Raw genomic sequence first — 18,313 nt, 5'->3', positions numbered from 1 at the left:
ACAAAACGCACATGAGATCCTCTGGAGAAAAAGACTGTGGCACCTCTATCTTCTTAGCCAGGACTCCCAGCGACCAATCAAGGAAGTTGAAGACCTCCAGCACCCGGAACATACCTTTCAGGATGTGGTCGATCTCGTTCATTGCCCAAGTCATCTTCGCAGAGTTAAGTGCAGCTCTCCTTGTGGCATCAACTAAAGCCGAAAAGTCCGCATCGGCTGAGGACGGTAGACCCAATCCCAAGGACTCTCCTGTTTCATACCAGAAACCAGCACGTCCTGATAGCTTCGAAGGAGGGAAAGTGAACATCGTTTTTCCTGCTTCCAACTTGGAAGTCATCCAGGAACCAAAACTCCTAAGTGCCTTCTTCATCGAAAGTGTGGGCTTCATCCTCACACAAGACGAACCCTTTGTTGTCTTCGCCGTAGAAAATAATGAGTGAGGAGAAGGAGTAGCCGTAGGAGTAAGGGAATCCCCAAATTCTTGCAGGAGAAGTTCTGTGAGCTTCTTGTAAGAAGACACAGCTGTGGAAGTGTTCGGTTCCTCATCCGAACCCTCTAGGATTCCTTGTCGAGGAGAGCGTGGAGGATCCTTAGGCGACGAAGAGGTCCTAGCAGGAGCAGAGCGAGAGGTTGGAGAGTGCCTTCTCACAGGTGAGTTCAAATAAGCAGGAGAACGACGAGAAGAAAAGGAAGAGCGCCCGTCCGGTCTGGATTGTCTGCAATGAGACTCCCTCTTCGAGGTAGACGAAATCTCGACTGAAGGAGAGGTAGGGCTTCTACCCTGAGAAGGTCTGGATACATCAACAGGGCGCTTACGAGGAGGAGAGCGCCTACTAGAAACTGGGCGCCTATCCCAAGGAGAGCGGCTGCTAGGCGCCGAGTGCCTATCAGGAGCAGGGCGCTTGCGCGTCTCTTGATGCTTGTCAAGTTGAGCACGATCAAGAGCAGGTCGACTGGAAGGTGAAAAGCGCCTACTAGGAGATGGCTGCTTGCAAGACTCTTGACGTCTGACAAGCGGATAACAGTCAGGAGAAGGGCGCCTCAAAGCTAACGAGCGCCTATCGGGAGAAGGGCGCTTGCGAGGCTCTTGGTGCCTACCAAGAGGCGAACGGTCAGGAGTAGGGCGTCTAGAAGAAGGAGAGCGCCTACACGGAGAAGGGCGCTTGAAAGGCTCCTGGTGTCTGCCACGAGGAGAACAGTCAGGAGTAGGGCGCCTCGAAAACGACAAGCGCCTACCAGGAGGTCGACGTACCCTAGGCTCTTGGCACCTATCTTGCGGGGAGCGGCTACCAGAAGGACGCCTATCAGGCGCATGGCTCCTACCAGACTCTTGACGTCTGAAGGGAGAGGAGCTACGAACAGGAGAACAACGTCTACTCGACGCCAGATCCGAAATTGGAGGAGAGCGACATCCGGAAGACGAGCGCCTACTTGTGGAAGGGCGTCTTCTAGTTTTTCGAAGTTGCTGAGGAGAAGTCCCACGAGAGGGAGTCGAAGAAAGAGGCCTGTTCTGCTCCAAGTAGCTATCTCCTTCCAGCCGTACCCTCGAAACAGCGTGATGAGCAGGTGAAGAACGCTTACCAGAAGCGGGGATCCAATCCGGAGAAAAGTCTTCTTTCTCCACAGAGCGTCTGATCGATGTCTGGCGCCTTGAAGCTGAGAGAGAGGCAGGAGAGCGGTCCGCTCACTGAGCTCCTACCTTCAAACGAATACTCCCCATACGAAGGAGATCGCCTACGAAGCGGAGAACGATCCTCTGAAGAACGGCGTCTAGATCTCTTGATCGGAAGAGAAACGTCCTTCCTCCTCCTCGATCTTAAGGCCAGAGAGTCCGCCAAAGCTGAGATCTGAGCCTGTAGTCCCGCAAGGACTCTAGTAGGAGAATCCGTCCGGTCTTCCTCTGAATCAGGCGCAGAACGAGGGGCGCGAGAAGATAAGCGATCACAAGATCTCTTGGGCTTCTTTGCTTCCAAAGACGTATCTTCTGGGAAAACTTCCGGGCTGGAAGCCAAAGGACTGCAGGAAGCCTTCCAAGCCCTCTTCAACAGGCGCAAAGCATCCGGGGAGTTCCAACCTCTCTTCGGCGAGGGCGACGACGAAGAGGAGAAGCACTGACGTAGGATCTCCTTCTTGTAACGATCCGAGGCAGCCTGGGAGCGTACTTCAGGATCTGCCGAGGGGACGCCTGACCGGTGGGGGCTCTCCCTAGCCCTCCTGCGGCTTTCAACTTTCCTACTCCACTGGAACTGGGAGTCTGGAAGAGGTCTAGGCCTAGAGGCACTAAGGAGCCGGTCAGACGCACCCTCCACAACACTGGGGACACTGCACTGATCACTAACACTCTCCTTACCTTCTTCTAACCTACGAATCTTCTGATCCATCGAAAGAATCGTGGCTCTTAAAGCCGCCGCCTCCGAAGACGAATCTTCAGCTTCGGTGCGGGGAGCAGGGGCTGCAACTTGGGAAGAAGGTTCTACTTCTACATTAGTGTTAGGTTCTGCATCCAACTCACTCATTCTAGACCTACTAAAACTTCTAGAGGAAGCCTTTCGTACTCTATCACGTTCCAACTTCCTAACATAAGAAGAGAGAGCCTTGTATTCGTCTTCATTCAAAACCTCGCATTCCTTACAAGGGTTACTAAAAGAGCATTCATTTCCCCTGCATTTCATGCATACAGTGTGAGGGTCAACCGAAGCTTTCGGCAACCTCACCTTACACCCTTCATTCACACAAACCCTAAACAAAACAGAAGTTTTAGCTACTGAATCCCGGTCAGACATGTTTAAAGAAAAATCCAGTTCAAAGTCAAAAACGGTCCACAAATAGCGTATGCCAAGCCAAACAGAGCGAATACGTCACCAAACAGAAGTCGAAATCAACTCCAGGCAATCGAGAAGTGAAAAATCTATCCAAAGGAACCGACAACAGTTGTTATCGTTCCAAACGACAGAGAAAATCTGACAAGCAAGGGGGATTGGTTCATACACCCGCCACCCAGCGGCGGGTAAGGTAGACCACCTGACCTACCTGTCGCGTGTGCCGCGAGATTTGAAATTCTGTCGGGAACGTCGGAGACTATAGCTAAGTATATATCTGACAGGAAAGTTCATGTACAAAAGTACAAATTAATCATAATGCATAAGGTCATAAGTAAAAGAATTTTCAATAGTCCAAGACAACACATTTGGAAGGATAACTTACGGTTCTGTCACTCCTCCTGCCTCTAGGAGTAAGCCAAGGAGACAATGATTCTGGGTAAGATAAATATATCACTAAATTAGAAAGAACTTACTAAATTTGGTTAACGGTCTGCATGTGAATTATAACACAAGAAAATCTTAACTACTGTAATTCTTGCAAAATACGTATAAAGTTTGGGGAAGTGTGCTGTAAACAGATAAAAGTAATTGCCTCTTATTTGTTATATACTAGTAACAGTGTACACAGTAATGGTTACAAGATTAGCATACAATCAGTGTTATGTTGAAGTCTCATCATTTTAGAACTGAAACATTTTGAGATGAAAATTTCACGTAGAGATGACAAAACTTATTAAAGCATGTCATTCCTTGTGTTTCAATGCAACATTCTTCTCAGGTTTGACTGAGCATGATCCTGACTAATGACAAGAGTAAGTTGATCTGTAACAATGAGTCTAACTCCTCATAAACAAGGCGGATGGTGGGTGGGCAGGATGTGTGCTGGTTAGCCACGGGTATTTTCCAGCAAATATCTTAATTGGTCAGTAGGCAGCTATCGATTTCTTGCCCCACTGGTGGTGGCCACTCCCAGGGATGCTTATTCTGTTGGCTCTCAATGTTGGATTCATTATTGTGTGTAAGTCTTGTTAGGTTCTAATCCAACAGAAGCCCTCCCTGAAAACAAAGAGGAAGTATTTCACCTGCCACCAATATCAAATGCTGTTTTAACTAGGAGTTAAAGGCTGCCACCCTGGTGTTTTTTACACCTGAAAATGCTTATTCTGTCATCTCTTAATTTTGGAATCATTATCCGGAGTAGGTACTGGCGCTGTTGGTGGCCAGAAATGCATATTCTCTTGTAACTGTTGGTGTTGTGTTGGAGTCATAACTATCGGTTGCAAGTCTTGCTGAACCCTGCCAATGGTGCTGGAGTCATAACTATTGGTTGCAAGTCTTGTTGAATCCTGCCCAACAATATTAGGTCCCCGTTCAATGAGGAACAACACTTCAAAAGAGTAAAAATAAAATATGTATAACCAAGAATCCTCAAACTTAAAGTGAAGGAAATTGAATGTTGTACTGTGTTAATTCTCATTAATACAGTACTTGAAACTATGGATACATGATACTGGTCAAAATCAATACTGGAACCTGGAGATACATCCATCCATCCAAAGACTGTAAGGGGACAGAGGTGTCTATGCAATTCTCTGACCAAGTATGTGGGCTATTTATAAGTAGCAATGAGTTTGTTGTTACAATTATTTTCATGAAGATAATATTTACCATAGCAACAACAAGCAAGTAATGGTTGATGGCTTCATCTTGAGGAACTGATGGATCATTGTAAGGATACACTGGTCTCCAGGCAACCAACTGGCTCACTGATTCATGTGCAGTAAGTGTGAGCAGACCATGATGATAACAGTACAGCCAGACATTTCTTAATTCTTCGCTGGGTAGATGTGAGGCTACTAAATATCCCTGTGGGATGTAAGAAAAAAAACCTTTTGTGAATTCTTTGCCTAAAGAAGATAGCAGCTGGATTTAATGTGCCAGCAAAATTACGAGAGAAATCTAGAATAAGACTTATCTAAATACCTTTACAAGTATACAATACAGGTGCTATCAAGTTCTAATGAATTACCTTATAGAAAAGGCTACATCCCAATATGTTGTAAAGAGGAGCGCAATCCTCGCAATCTGAATCGTCCTGAAACACATAAATAACAGAGAGGTATTAAAAAAAACAACACAGTTTATTTTTATCCTATCATCTGAGGATGTTATCATGCTAACTGCAAATTAAAAAAATTAAAAAAAGAAGGCCACACACAAAACATATCACTAAAAAGTATAGCATTTATGATAAAATAGTTTGTGGTCTTAATTACACGATTCCACAATGATCTCCAGCAAGTAAAAGAGCCATCAAACTAAAGCAACACTATAAGATACTTTGTGCATCATTGTAAAGTCCCAGACTCTTTATTACAATATATGAGAATGTGATCAATTGTAGGAAAAATTAAAAGTCTTAACGCACATGTATATGTTACAAATTCTAGGTAAATACTGCTTCTAGCAAGGATTAATACTTACGTCGTCTCCAAAATCCCCTGACTCAAGTTCACTAAGACAGTTGTCTATCTGGAGCTGAAAGAGTAGTTTTATAAAGTAATTAGCATACCATAGCATCCATGAAAACTTAATTTGCCACTGACAATTAATGGAGATTACATATACAGTACTCATTCAGTTGTTAATATATTAAGTTCAACATCAATATATTTGTAATACCCTAATTTTCTTCTTTTACAAGCGCAAGTTCCAATTAAACACTAGCCCAGAGTCTAAAATGTAACATACCTTGGCCTCACCATCATCCTGCAACATCAACCACGTAGGGTACGAAAATACACAGCTAGTAACGCTGGATGGAATTTGAGGTAGATATGGGTTTTTCTGCAAACCACAAAACCCTTTCTCCTGTTGGTGAATCCTCCTGCCTTCCACGAAGCCTTGCGCTAACACTGTCCCAAGCACATGGCTCATCAAGTGATCCAAGTACGGTTTGTTGTTGGACTCCCCTACACCTCTAAAAATACAGGTCATTCAATTTTACATGTTCAAATAATACATTCACAATATGAAATAGTATATCTTTACAGTTAACAGGATAATAGTGCTGACCTGATCACTTTGGATCTGACATTATATGTCACTGAAAACCATCATCACTCAATCTGATTAAAAATTCAATTTACTTTCAAGATCAATAAACTAAATAGTAACTGATAATGACAGTTGTGTAAGAAACAGACAACACTCATTAAACCCCGTTATCTATCGCTCATACATTTTGGTATGTAGCATCTAATCCCATCTTGGTTCACTCCTGCTGGGATGAATAGCACCAATACTGGCAATCTTACCAAAACCAATTTAGTTTAAATATACAGCCAATAACCAACTTGCCTGCTTAAGGAACTATCAGAAGTAATCTACATCATTCTTTGCATGTATATGGTGGAACATAACTGTCTTACACTTCTGTACTAATCTGTAAGTGATCACTGTACTAATGTACAGTGATCACTGTACTAATCTGTAAATGATTCAGATAATAGAAAATATGGTAGCATATAGCAAAACTTACTTGGAAAGCGTTTCAAATTCGAACTTGATTAATCCAGCAAGTTGGTCCATTAAAGCAATGATCTCATGGCTTGATACACTGTAAAGATTGAAACTCATTAGAAAAATGAAACCTTTATGTTCAATTTTAATTCATAATCAAAATATGCTATTACTACCCACAATAAACTAAACTTTACTGTATAGTGTATGAAGCATACAGTTAGAACTTACAACCAAAGAGGTAAACTTTTGGATTCATGAACAGAGAAAACTAAATAAATTCCACAGTTTAGTCAACACTTGAGTGAAGGAAAAAAATATGGCTATTTATATTTAAAATACAACAAAGAATTAAAATATAATCAGTGTGGGTTAAATGGTTGTATTCTGCGCAAAAAAGCTACTTAAATATGTAGACAATTCCCTCATGAAATACTGATGCTAACCTTAACCTCAGCTTAATTTAAATGGTACTTACTAGGAATGTGGCAAGGCAAGAAGAAAAACATCATTTTGTTCCCGTACGTATGCTACATGATAGTACTCTCCATCCAACAATACAGTTGAACTGCAATGGGGAAACATAAAAGTACTCAGGATGACTGACAGCCTTTCTATGCTTGAAAGCCAAAAATAAAACTTTAAGCATAACTTTAAAAAGGGTGGAGCTTGGCAAGCTCTGACCCTTAGCCTAAGCTAACCACCAAAAACCACAGCCTAACCTTACAATTTGCTTAGCCTGAAATCTCAAAAACCATAAATGAAAAATGTACTTCTCATAAACCTGGCTAAATGGATCAACTTAAAATAACACATTAGCAATTACTTTACCAACAATTACAGAGCTGAAGTCTACCTGAGCTTTTAAGTTAATATATAAATTTTTTTTTTATGAAGTTAGTGATGAATATATTAGATAGTACAGTAATTCATAAAAAAAGTCTAAAAAAAAAAGTGTTTTAATAACTAGAAATAAAGTTATTCATCATAAAGTTATTTACCTAAATGCTTAAAACATGTAAATTAGAAAGCAACAAATTACACTAACCTTAAAGCTGGTGTACCAACAACTTCCTGAACAGTATGTGCAGTAGTGATGAACATCCCTCGCACTTTCACCAGTTTGTTGGTCCAATTTGGAAACTGGTATCTAAATTATGGAAATATAAAAATAGTATACAGTATTAACGCACAACCCTAATTAGAATAAATACAGAATTTAGGCATAGCAAGTTAAGTACCACTACCCAATTTAGCAGTTATATTTCACTGTTGTCCTACACTCACTCGATGGAAATATATAACTCCTAAGTTCACAAGTTCACGGATATCTTCAAACTTCAGTTAGTCCCTTGCATAAGGAAACCAATTACTATTTGGCTCATTATTTTTCTACACATGATGCATTCATATGTGTAGAATACTTTGTTTATTGCAAATACGTCTGATTAATTTTGAAAAATGTGTTACACACTTGTTCAAGTAAGTGGAATAAACGTACTACCTAAGAGTGTAGTAAAACACAGAAGATCAGAACATCACCTGATATCAGCACCATCTGGAGAGTCTTCTGTTACACCAACAAGGCTGAGATAAAGGACAGTATGAGGAATCTCCTGCAAACCTCCGGTGTCTGGTTCATCTGCTTCAATGCCAGTTACAATTTTTACTAGCTGTGTTTGAGTTACCCTCTGTAAGATGGTAAAAGGAGCCAAGCATGATATGTAATTATGTTTGAGAAATAAAGCTTTTATGGCGTACAGTGAAACTACCCCAGTGGGGGCCATATGAAAATAATGGTTGTTATTGAAACAAATACTACTGTACATCACAATCATGCCATTTTTCAGTTTTCTGACTCCCAACTTGGAACTATAAGCGTTGCTGAAAGAGCTACATATAGCTGTATGAACTTACTCATAAGGTAAAAATAATAGCCACAACAAAAAATTTTAGCTTTTAAATTCTTCATATGTACTGTTACACAATTTCTAACAAACTGAATATTTAACCTTTTCACTTGTGCTTCTTACCTTCCGATCACTTTCATGGTCTGCTGGGAGGGTCTCTGATGCACATTTCTGAACAGAAAGTGTTATCATGGACGGAATCTGTAGCCAGGAGGAGAAAATTTATGAAACACTGAAAATATATTAGGGTATATATATTTTATATGTGTTTAAACAATCCCATTACAGTATAATGTATAATCCCATTACAGTATAATGTATAATCCATATTTCATAGTCATTAAGAATTCTAGATACTCTATTTGCAATTTAAAAGATCTCTCTCTCAGGTGGCTAGTAGCACTGTTCAAGTGCCCTGAGGTGTGGAAGTCGATACGTAGCCATAACTTTCAATTCTCTTGCCTTTTAATAGCATAGTTTCCTTTTTCCTCAACTTTTTGGGCTGATTATTTCTTTTTCTTTAATGACACAAGTTCTTATTCATATTGCTTGTTAGTGCTTGAATACAATTTTGGTGAAATTCCTACTACAGTAGTACCTCGAGATACGAAATTACGGTAATCCGTTCCGAGGCGCCCTTCGTATCATGAGGTTTTCGTATCTTGGACCACATTTTACATGTAAAATGGCTAATCCGTTCCAAGCCCTCCGAAAACACCCCAGTAAATTATATTTCCAGGCCTAAAACACATGTTCTAGGGTTACGACGCTGATCCGACGGAAGAAATATGACTCCAAAAAGGCAAAATACTGTACATACTTGAGTAATATTCAATTGCATGTAATGTTTCAACCCCATTATTACTGCATATATTAGGACTTTAGCATATGTCCCTTAGCAATAAGCCTAGCCTATGTTAGCGGTTTGTACTGTACCTAGTCTATGATTCTGACATCTAAACCTAAGAGCTAAAAGCTTAGAATATGGCAATAAAATGTATAAATAATCAGTATGTACTCATTTCAAATAACTATTAATTAATCATTAACTATATACACAAAAAAAAAAAAAAAAAAATTCCCAATCGATTGTTTACATTCAGCTCTTACCCGTCTTACGAGTACCGAACGAACGCCAAGCAATCATTTTTCCTAGGACACAGTAAGCCATAAATTTTCATTAGTATCTCTCTTCAACTAATGAAACTACCAAACAGTATAATAACCATTCATTTATATTCTTTATTCTATCTTTACCTAATGGAGATACCGAGTTACTGACAGCTATAATGAAACACGTATACGTAACGTAATATTAAAACAGAAGAAGAATTCTAAAAAATACGTATTTGTTGGCAGTCTGATTTATTTTATATTTTATGATATCTAATTCACAATTTTTTTATTATATGTATTTGCATGTACTCATTTCAATAATTATTAAGTAACCATTAACTATTAATAAACAAAAAAAAAAAAAAAAAAAAAAAACTTCCAAACTTCTGTTTACATCCAGCACTTACGAGTATCGAACGATCGCCAAGCAATCACTTTACACAGTAAGCCATAAATTTTCATTATCTCTCTTCAACTACTGAAACTACCAAACAGTATAATAAACCATTCATTTCTATTCTTATTCTATCTTTACTAATGTTTTTTTTTTTTATTAATGTATTGCATGAATAAGTTTTTCAATTTACAGCATCCTTTTACCAATAGAATACTTAAAGCACAAGGGGTAGATGCTGACCAATAGGAGAGCAGGACCTTATGGGGTGACTAGCATCAGGAACCAATGGGAGAGTGGGAGGATGGTGGCGAGTTTACTCAGTTGGCGGCGCGGGAGTTTTAAAATTGTTCTCGGTGGTCCGGGCGAATCTCAGGACTTTACAGCAACAACCTTTCGTAACTTGAGCAATTTTCGTATGTAGAGCCCTAAAATTTTTCGTATTTGCTTTCGTATCTCGAGTTTTTCGTAAGTTGAGCCTTTCGTATGTCGAGGTACCACTGTACTATAGCTTTTTCACTGCATACTTAAGTAAGGTTTTACCAACTGTTATCTCCATCCTTCATGGTACTTCATGGTTGTGTTTAGAGAAGGATGCTTTCACACAGCTAATACAGTGGTACCTCGACATACGAAAGGCTCAACTTACGAAAAACTCGAGATACGAAAGCAAATACGAAAAATTTTAGGGCTCTACATACGAAAATTGCTCAAGTTACGAAAGGTTGTTGCTGTAAAGTCCTGAGATTCGCCCGGACCACCGAGAACAATTTTAAAACTCGCGCGCCACCAACTGAGTAAACTCGCCACCATCCTCCCGCTCTCCCATTGGTTCCTGATGCTAGTCACCCCATAAGATCCTGCTCTCATATTGGTCAGCATGTACCCCTTGTGCTTTATGTATTTATTGGTAAAAGGATGCTGTAAATTGAAAAACTTATTCATGCAATACATTTAATAAAAAAACATTAGGTAAAGATAGAATAAAGAATAGAAATGAATGGTTATTATACTGTTTGGTAGTTTCAGTAGTTGAAGAGAGATAATGAAAATTTATGGCGTACTGTGTACTAGGAAAAGTGATTGCTTGGCAATTGTTTGATACTCGTAAGTGCTGGATGTAAACAGAAGTTTGGAAGCTTTTTTTGTTTTTGTTTATTATAGTTAATGGTTACTTAATAATTATTTGAAATGAGTACATGCAATACATTTAATAAAAAAATATGATATTGTTATAATACAATAAAGTTTCATACATACTTACCTGGCAGATATATACTTAGCTAGACTCCTCCGTACGTACCCCGACAGAAATTCAAATTTCGCGCCACTCGCTACCGGTAGGTCAGGTGATCTACCTGCCTGCCCTGGGCGCAGGGACTAGGAACCATTCCCGTTTTCTATCATATTTTCTCTCTTCCACCTGTCTCCTGCGGGGAGGCTGGGTGGGGCCATTAATCGTATATATCTGCCAGGTAAGTATGTATGAAACTTTATTGTATTATAACAATATCATTTTCATACAATGAACTTACCTGTCAGATATATACTTAGCTGATTGGCACCCTTTGGTGGAGGGTAAGAGACAGCTAATATGGAATAGACAGGTAAACAACATATGTTGTAGGTATAAAAGAAAACCTTGGTTCCTACCTGATAGGTGGTAGACTTCGTGGCTGTAGCCCGGTAGTCTGCATCACCTCAAGACTTTAGCGAGATATTAGATCTATGGCTAGAGTTCTTGTGGGTCTGTCAATGGGTATATGACCGCTTACTCGGCAGAGCCTGAAAGGACTTTGTCAATGGGTACTGGACCACTTCTATGACAACACACTTTATGAAGGAGCATAACCAATCCCGACCACCTGATCCTAACCACCATGTTAGTATATAAAATTGTTCTGAGTTATCCCCGAACTCATTACAAACAACCCATAACTCGAAACTAAAACGCATTCATACAAAAATTCTCAAAAAAAAATTTAATACACCTCTAAAAGATATCACAAGAGTTCCTTACTGAACAACAGTGACTGGCCGCCAGTGCAGCACCGAGCCCTCTTTGTCAGCAGAAATCTAGAACATATCTAGTAGAAGGTATGTACAAAGTTAAGGATTGGTGTTTGCTCCCGTACCCAGTATCGTATCCGCCGCCCGATACAAAAGGCCCCAGAGAAAAACATTTCTCGTAGGTCACGCGAACGTCTTTAAGATAGTGAGATGCAAATACCGAATTGCACCTCCAATATGTCGTATCAATGATTTTCTTTAGCGACATATTCTTCTGAAAAGAGAGAGACGTCGCCACTGCTCTAACTTCATGAGCTTTTACTCTTAAAAGCGGAAAAGTCGTCAGGACAGAACTTGTGAGCATCTGTAATGACGCTCCTAATGAGAAGAAAGCTAATGCATTCTTAGACATGATTCTTGTGGGTCCTTTAATCGAAACCAAAGACTTTGTCTAGAGCCTCCATTTGTTTCTTCCTTGTAAGTAGAACTTCAAGGCTCTTACAGGGCAAAGAGACCTTTCTGTTTCTCTACCTACTAGACTCGATAAGCCTTTAATTTCGAATTTCTTGGGCCAGGGATTCGATGGGTTCTCATTTTTCGCTAAAAAAAGGGTTCTAAACGAGCAGAAGGCCGAGTCTCTGTTAAAGCCGACTTCATCTTCCAGGGCATGAAGTTCCCCAACTCTTTTGGCTGTCGCCAAAGATAGGAGAAACAAGCATTTCCTTGTTATATCCCTGAACGACGCTAAATGAGGAGGCTCAAATCTGTCAGACGAAAGGAACTTGAGAACTACATCCAGGTTCCAGCTGGAGGAGTTAGTTTTCCTTAGATTTTGTCGTTTCAAACGATCTAATCAAGTCGTGCAGATCTTTATCATCAGCAATCTCTAGGCCTCTGTTTCTGAAGACTGCCGAAAGCATGCTCCTGTATCCTTTGATCGTCGATACAGATAAGTGAGAGACCTCTCTCAAGAACAAAAGGAAATCAGCGATTTCGGTTATAGAGGTACTGGAGGAGGACAACTTCTTAGACTTACACCACCTTCTGAATACCTCCCACTTCGACTGATAGACTCGTCTAGTGGAAGCTCTGCGGGCTCTAGCGATAGCGCTTGCAGCTTCGCGAGAAAAACCCCTCGCTCTGACAAGTCTTTCGATAGTCGAAAGGCAGTCAGCGCGAGAGCGGGGAGGTTTTGATGAAACCTCTCGAAGTGTGGCTGTCTGAGAAGATCCATCCTTCTTGGAAGGGATCTTGGGAAGTCTACTGTCCACCCCAGCACCTCTGCAAACCAATCTTGTGCTGGCCAAAACGGGGCTATCAGGGTCATCCTTGTCCCGTTGGACGCTACAAACTTTCTCAACACTTGCCCCAGGATTTTGAAAGGGGGGAAAGCGTACACGTCCACATGAGACCAGTCAAGCAGGGAAAGGGCATCGACCACCAGAGCTCTTGGGTCTTCCACCACTGAACAAAAGACTTCCAGCCTTTTGGAAAGGAATGTGGCGAACAGGTCTACGTGAGGAGTGCCCCAAAGATCCCAAAGACTCTGACACACCTCTGAATGAAGGGTCCATTCTGTGTGAAGGACCTGGCTTCTCCTGCTCAGTCTGTCCGCCCTGACGTTTCTCGTACCCTGAACAAATCTTGTCAGGAGGGAGATGTTCCTCTGTGAGGTCCAAAGTAGCAGATCTCTTGCTATCTCGTATAGAGACACGGAGTGCGTTCCTCCTTGCTTCCGAATGTAGGACAGGGCGGTAGTGTTGTCCACATTCACTTGGACCCCACTGTTTGTCACGAAGGGTTCGAAGAACTTTAGCGCCAAGTGAACTGCTAGAAGTTCTTTGCAATTTATGTGCCAGGACACCTGTGCTGCCTTCCAGGTGCCTGACACTTCTCTCGGTCCTAGTGTTGCTCCCCAACCCTTCTCCGATGCGTCTGAATACAACACTCGGCTTGGGTTCGGAACTTCCAGAGAAATTCCCTTGTTCCCTTTTAGAGGGGACAACCACCATTGCAGGTGTGGTTTCATCTCCATTGGAGGGAGAAAACTGTCGGAGAGAAGTCCCGTCTTCCAGTTCCATGATCTCCTTAGGAAAAACTGAAGAGGACGAAGATGCAGTCTTCCTAGAGGAAAGAACTGTTCGAGCGAGGAAAGGGTGCCTAGAAGGCTTAACCATTCCCTCGCCGAAGTCCGTTCTTTCCCTAAGAAGAGAGAGACTTTTTCCAAGCCTCTCACGATTCTCTCTTGCGAAGGAAATACTCGAAAACCCCGAGAATCCATCTGAATCCCCAGATAGACCAAGTTCTGTCTGGGAATCAGTTGTGACTTCTCGAGGTTCACGAGTAGTCCAACGCCTTTATCAGGTCTAGGGTCAAAGAAAGGTCCTCCAAACACTGTCTCTCTGTTCTGGCCCTGATGAGCCAATCGTCCAGATATAGAGAGATGTTGACGCCTTTGAGGTGAAGAAACCTCGCCACATTCTTGTGAAGACCTGTGGACAGGCCGAAACACAAGGCCCTGAACTGAAAGATCCTTCCCCCCGTCATGAAACGGAGGTACTTCTTCGACGAAGGGTGAATCGGGACATGAAAATGGGCGTCCTGGAGATCCAGAGACACCATCCAATCTCCTTGACGTAAAGCCGCAAGGACTGAGGCCGAAGTCTCCATAGAGAACTTCTCCTTTAGAACGAACTTGTTCAGAGCGCTGACATCAAGTACTGGTCTCCAGCCCCCCGAGGCTTTCGCAACCAGGAAAAGCCGATTGTAAAACCCCGGAGAGTTTTGCTCTAGAACTAATTCTATAGCTCTTTTGTCCCACATTTGATTCACCATCAGACAAAGAGTATCCCTCAGTACAGGGTCCCTGTATCTGGCTGACAGTTCCCGCGGAATGGTCGTTAGGGGAGGACTGTCCTGGACGGGGATAAGATATCCCTTCCTGATTATGGACATCGAAGAGGCGTCCGAGTTTATGAGTGACCAGGCATCTGCAAATTCGAGAAGCCTGGCACCCACTGGTGTTTGGAGGTTTCTTTGTCTGTCTCATTCCCTTTCTTAAAGGGAACGGGAAGAAGCTTTACCTCTCCTCTCAGGACCTCTTCTCTTAGAGGGAGCTCTGGAGGGAGGGCCTCCTCGAAAGGGCTGAACCGAAGAAGTCGGTCCTTTCTTGTCCACCGAAACTAGGGGTCTCTTCTTCCTTGCAGTTTGCAGGAGAAGATCCTGTGTTGCCTTCTCAGTCAGTGAGCGAGAAATGTCCTTCACTAACTGAGAAGGAAAACAAGAAGTCCGACATGGGAGCGAAAACCAGGGCTGCTCTCTGTGAGGGAGAAACCGCCTTGGTTAAGAAGGCACTAAAAAATACTCCTCTTCTTAAGGAGTACCGCTCCAAAAAGAGAGGAGATTTCTCCCGATCCGTCTTGTACTGCCTTGTCAATACAAGAAAGAATACTCAGAATGACTTCGGGGTCTAGACCTTCCGAGTCATGAGCCTTCTTAGAACATCACCCCAAGGGACCAGTCTAGGAAATTAAACACTTCCAAAATATGGAAGAGGCCCTTGAGGAGATGATCCGTCTCAGAAATCGCCCAAGACACACGAGCTCCCTTCAAAGCGTGTCTCCGCGATGAATCAACCAAGGTTGAAAAGTCCGCTTCGGCTGCCGCTGGGAGAGAAAGGCCCATGTTCTCCCCAGTTCGGTACCAGAAACCTCTCTTGCCAGAAAGTATGGCTGGAGGCATACAGAAGGTGGTTCTGCCCAGATCCTTCTTTGACAACATCCATTTGTCTAGAGACTGTAGCGCTCTCTTCATAGAGATCGTAGGTCTCATCTTCAAGACCGACGAAGACTTTGGTACAACCGCACTCGAAAACAGTGATCGAGGCGAAGGAGGAGCCGCAGGAGTCAAAGAATCTCCGTACTCCTGCAAAAGAAGGTCTGTCAGAACTCTATAGTTAGAGACTCCTTCTCTACCGTTACCCTCTTCTTCCGAATCTCCTTCTACACCGTGCGGAGAATCGGCCTGAAAAACGAGAGGATCTTCATCCCGTTCTCTCTCTACTGGTGACAAACTCCTACTAGGAGAGGGGACTCATAGAGTGAATAGAATCTCTCTCAAGTCTAAAAGAAGTCTCGCGTCTGCTTGACTTCTCACGCCTGGAAAGCTCCTCGGGCTTGGCTGGCGCCTCGCGCTTGTCTGGCGCCTCGCGCTTGTCTGGCACTTCTCGTTTGGCTGGAGGCTTTTGTTGCCTGGCTGGCATCTCGCGCCTGGCTGAAGCCTCGCGCGTTGTCTGGCGCCTCACGCGCAAATCTGACTCCTCGCGCCTGGCTGGAGTCTCGCGCTTGGCTGAATCCTCGCGCCTGGCTGGCGCCTCGCGCTTGGCTGATTCCTCGCGCCTAACTGGCGCCTCGCGCCTGGCTGGCGCCTCGCGCCTGGCTGGCGCCATCGCTCCTGGCCTGGCGCCTCGCGCCTGAGCGTATCCTTATCCAGAGCAACTCGCTCGGATAGCTCCTGACGCTTGCAAGACTCTTCGCGCCTGGAAGACGTCCCACGCTTGTAAGGCTCTTCATGTCTGGAGGACGCTTCACGTCTGGCCGGTGAAAGAAGACGAGACTTCTTAATAGGAAGTCTAGCGTCCTTCTTGCGAGGGGGATCCCTCGAAAGAACTCCAACCCAAAGAGGCTATCTGCTCTTGACTGCAAGCAATATCCTCTTGGAAGCCACACCAGCGTCCTCTTCAATAGAAGAAGCAGGAGAACTCGAAGGAGTGCGATCCTCAAATACCGTTCGAGGAAGGCGTCGAAAACCCAGCTTAGCCTTCTTGATAGAAGAAGGGGTGCTTCCTCCGAGAACGGCTCCGGGCTCGAGTCAAACGCGTGCTCTTTCCAGTGCCTTTTCAGTGGCCTAGAAAGATCCGAGTCCTTCCTCCCTCGTTTAGGTGAAGGAGAACCGGACGACGAGAAACAATCTCGTAGGACGCTTCTATTAAAGCGGTCCTGAGCAGACTGTAGCGAAACAGAACCTGCTGAAGGGACGCCTGACCGTTGGGGATTCCCCACAACCTCCGTACGACTTTCGACTTTCCTTCTCCTCTGGGTATGTGAGTTTGGAAGAGGTCTAGGCCTGGGAGCATCACAGGGATGGTCAGACGCCCCCTCCACAACACTGGGAACACTCACTTCACTAAGTAATTCACTATCACTTCCCTTACCTTGCATGGCCGCCATCTTTGTCTTCATTTTACGAAGAGTAGCCTTCAGATTGGCGATTTCCGAAGCCGAATCGAATGCAAAGCCTGTGAGGGTTTCAGATACATAGGGAGAATCAAATTCATTAATAATTAGGAGAGTTAGACTCAGAAAAAGGCTCAATAGGCCTTGTACTCACACTCTTTTGTGCAGCCCGTCTAATTCTATCTCTCTCTAACTTCTTCAAGTAAGAAGTTAGAGTCTTCCATTCATTAGCATTCAACTTCTCACACTCAATACAGGTGTTAGCCAAAGAACAGTCAAACCCCCTACATTTACGACATACAGTGTGAGGATCAACCGAAGCCTTCGGTATCCTCACCTTGCAGCCTACATTCACACACACTCTCACACTAACACTTGAATCAGACATTCTATCAGAAAAATCAAAAGCAAGTCCAAATCCAGTCCACAGTAGCGAATGCCAAAACAACGATCCAGTACGTCACCAAGAAATCCAATATAGATGATAAAAAAAGTCTTGAAAAGCGAATTCCAGTCAGGAGGTAGTAACAACAATGTTGATACCACCGGCGACAGAGAAAATATGATAGAAAACGGGAATGGTTCCTAGTCCTGCCGCCCAGGGCAGGCAGGTAGATCACCTGACCTACCGGTAGCGAGTGGCGCGAAATTTGAATTTCTGTCGGGGACGACGGAGTCTTAGCTAAGTATATATCTGACAGGTAAGTTCATTGTATGAAATGTGAATTTAATATCATAAAATATAAAATAAATCAGACTGCTATCATCGAAGCCAACAAATACGTATTTTTTATAATTCTTCTTCTGTTTTAATATATTACGTTATGTATGTTTCATTATAGCTGTCAGTAACTCGGTATCTCCATTAGGTAAAGATAGAATAAAGAATAGAAATGAATGGTTATTATATTGTTTGGTAGGTTCATTTGTTGAAGAGAGATACTAATGAAAATTTATGGCTTACTGTGTCCTAGGAAAAGTGATTGCTTGGCATTCATTCAGTACTCGTAAGAGCTGAATGTAAACAAACGATTGGAAGGTTTTTTTTTGGTTTGTTTGTGTATTATAGTTAATGATTAATTAATAGTTATTTGAAATGAGTACATACTGATTATTTATACATTTCATTGGCATATTCTAAGCTTTTAGCTTCTTAGGTTTAGATGTCAGAATCATAGACTAGGCTACAGTAGCAAATGCTAACATAGCCTAGGCTTATTGCTAAGGGACATATGCTAAAGTCCTAATATATGCAGTAAAAATGGGGTTGAACATTACATGCAGTTGAATATTACTCAAGTATGT

The 18,313-nt window shown here is 42.7% G+C and overlaps 1 protein-coding gene across 1 annotated transcript in view; it reads right to left on the bottom strand.

The window, feature by feature from the left end:
- LOC135207592 (protein inturned-like) overlaps nucleotides 1-18,313 on the bottom strand; it is a 53,596-nt gene that overhangs the window by 15,990 nt on the left and 19,293 nt on the right. The window contains exons 7-16 of the mRNA XM_064239445.1: nucleotides 8,378-8,455; nucleotides 7,887-8,035; nucleotides 7,393-7,494; nucleotides 6,823-6,912; nucleotides 6,364-6,441; nucleotides 5,574-5,802; nucleotides 5,307-5,360; nucleotides 4,852-4,917; nucleotides 4,491-4,688; nucleotides 3,205-3,254 (exon numbers count right to left, since the gene is read on the bottom strand). Coding sequence (XP_064095515.1) covers nucleotides 3,205-3,254; nucleotides 4,491-4,688; nucleotides 4,852-4,917; nucleotides 5,307-5,360; nucleotides 5,574-5,802; nucleotides 6,364-6,441; nucleotides 6,823-6,912; nucleotides 7,393-7,494; nucleotides 7,887-8,035; nucleotides 8,378-8,455 — 1,094 coding nt within the window. The remainder of the gene's footprint in view (nucleotides 1-3,204; nucleotides 3,255-4,490; nucleotides 4,689-4,851; nucleotides 4,918-5,306; nucleotides 5,361-5,573; nucleotides 5,803-6,363; nucleotides 6,442-6,822; nucleotides 6,913-7,392; nucleotides 7,495-7,886; nucleotides 8,036-8,377; nucleotides 8,456-18,313) is intronic.

This window comes from Macrobrachium nipponense, chromosome 32 (assembly GCF_015104395.2).
Source record: "Macrobrachium nipponense isolate FS-2020 chromosome 32, ASM1510439v2, whole genome shotgun sequence".
Classification (NCBI taxonomy): Eukaryota; Metazoa; Arthropoda; class Malacostraca; order Decapoda; family Palaemonidae; genus Macrobrachium; species Macrobrachium nipponense.
The sequence above is the reverse complement of the archived record's forward strand: the minus strand, read 5'-3'. Positions and strand labels throughout refer to the sequence as shown.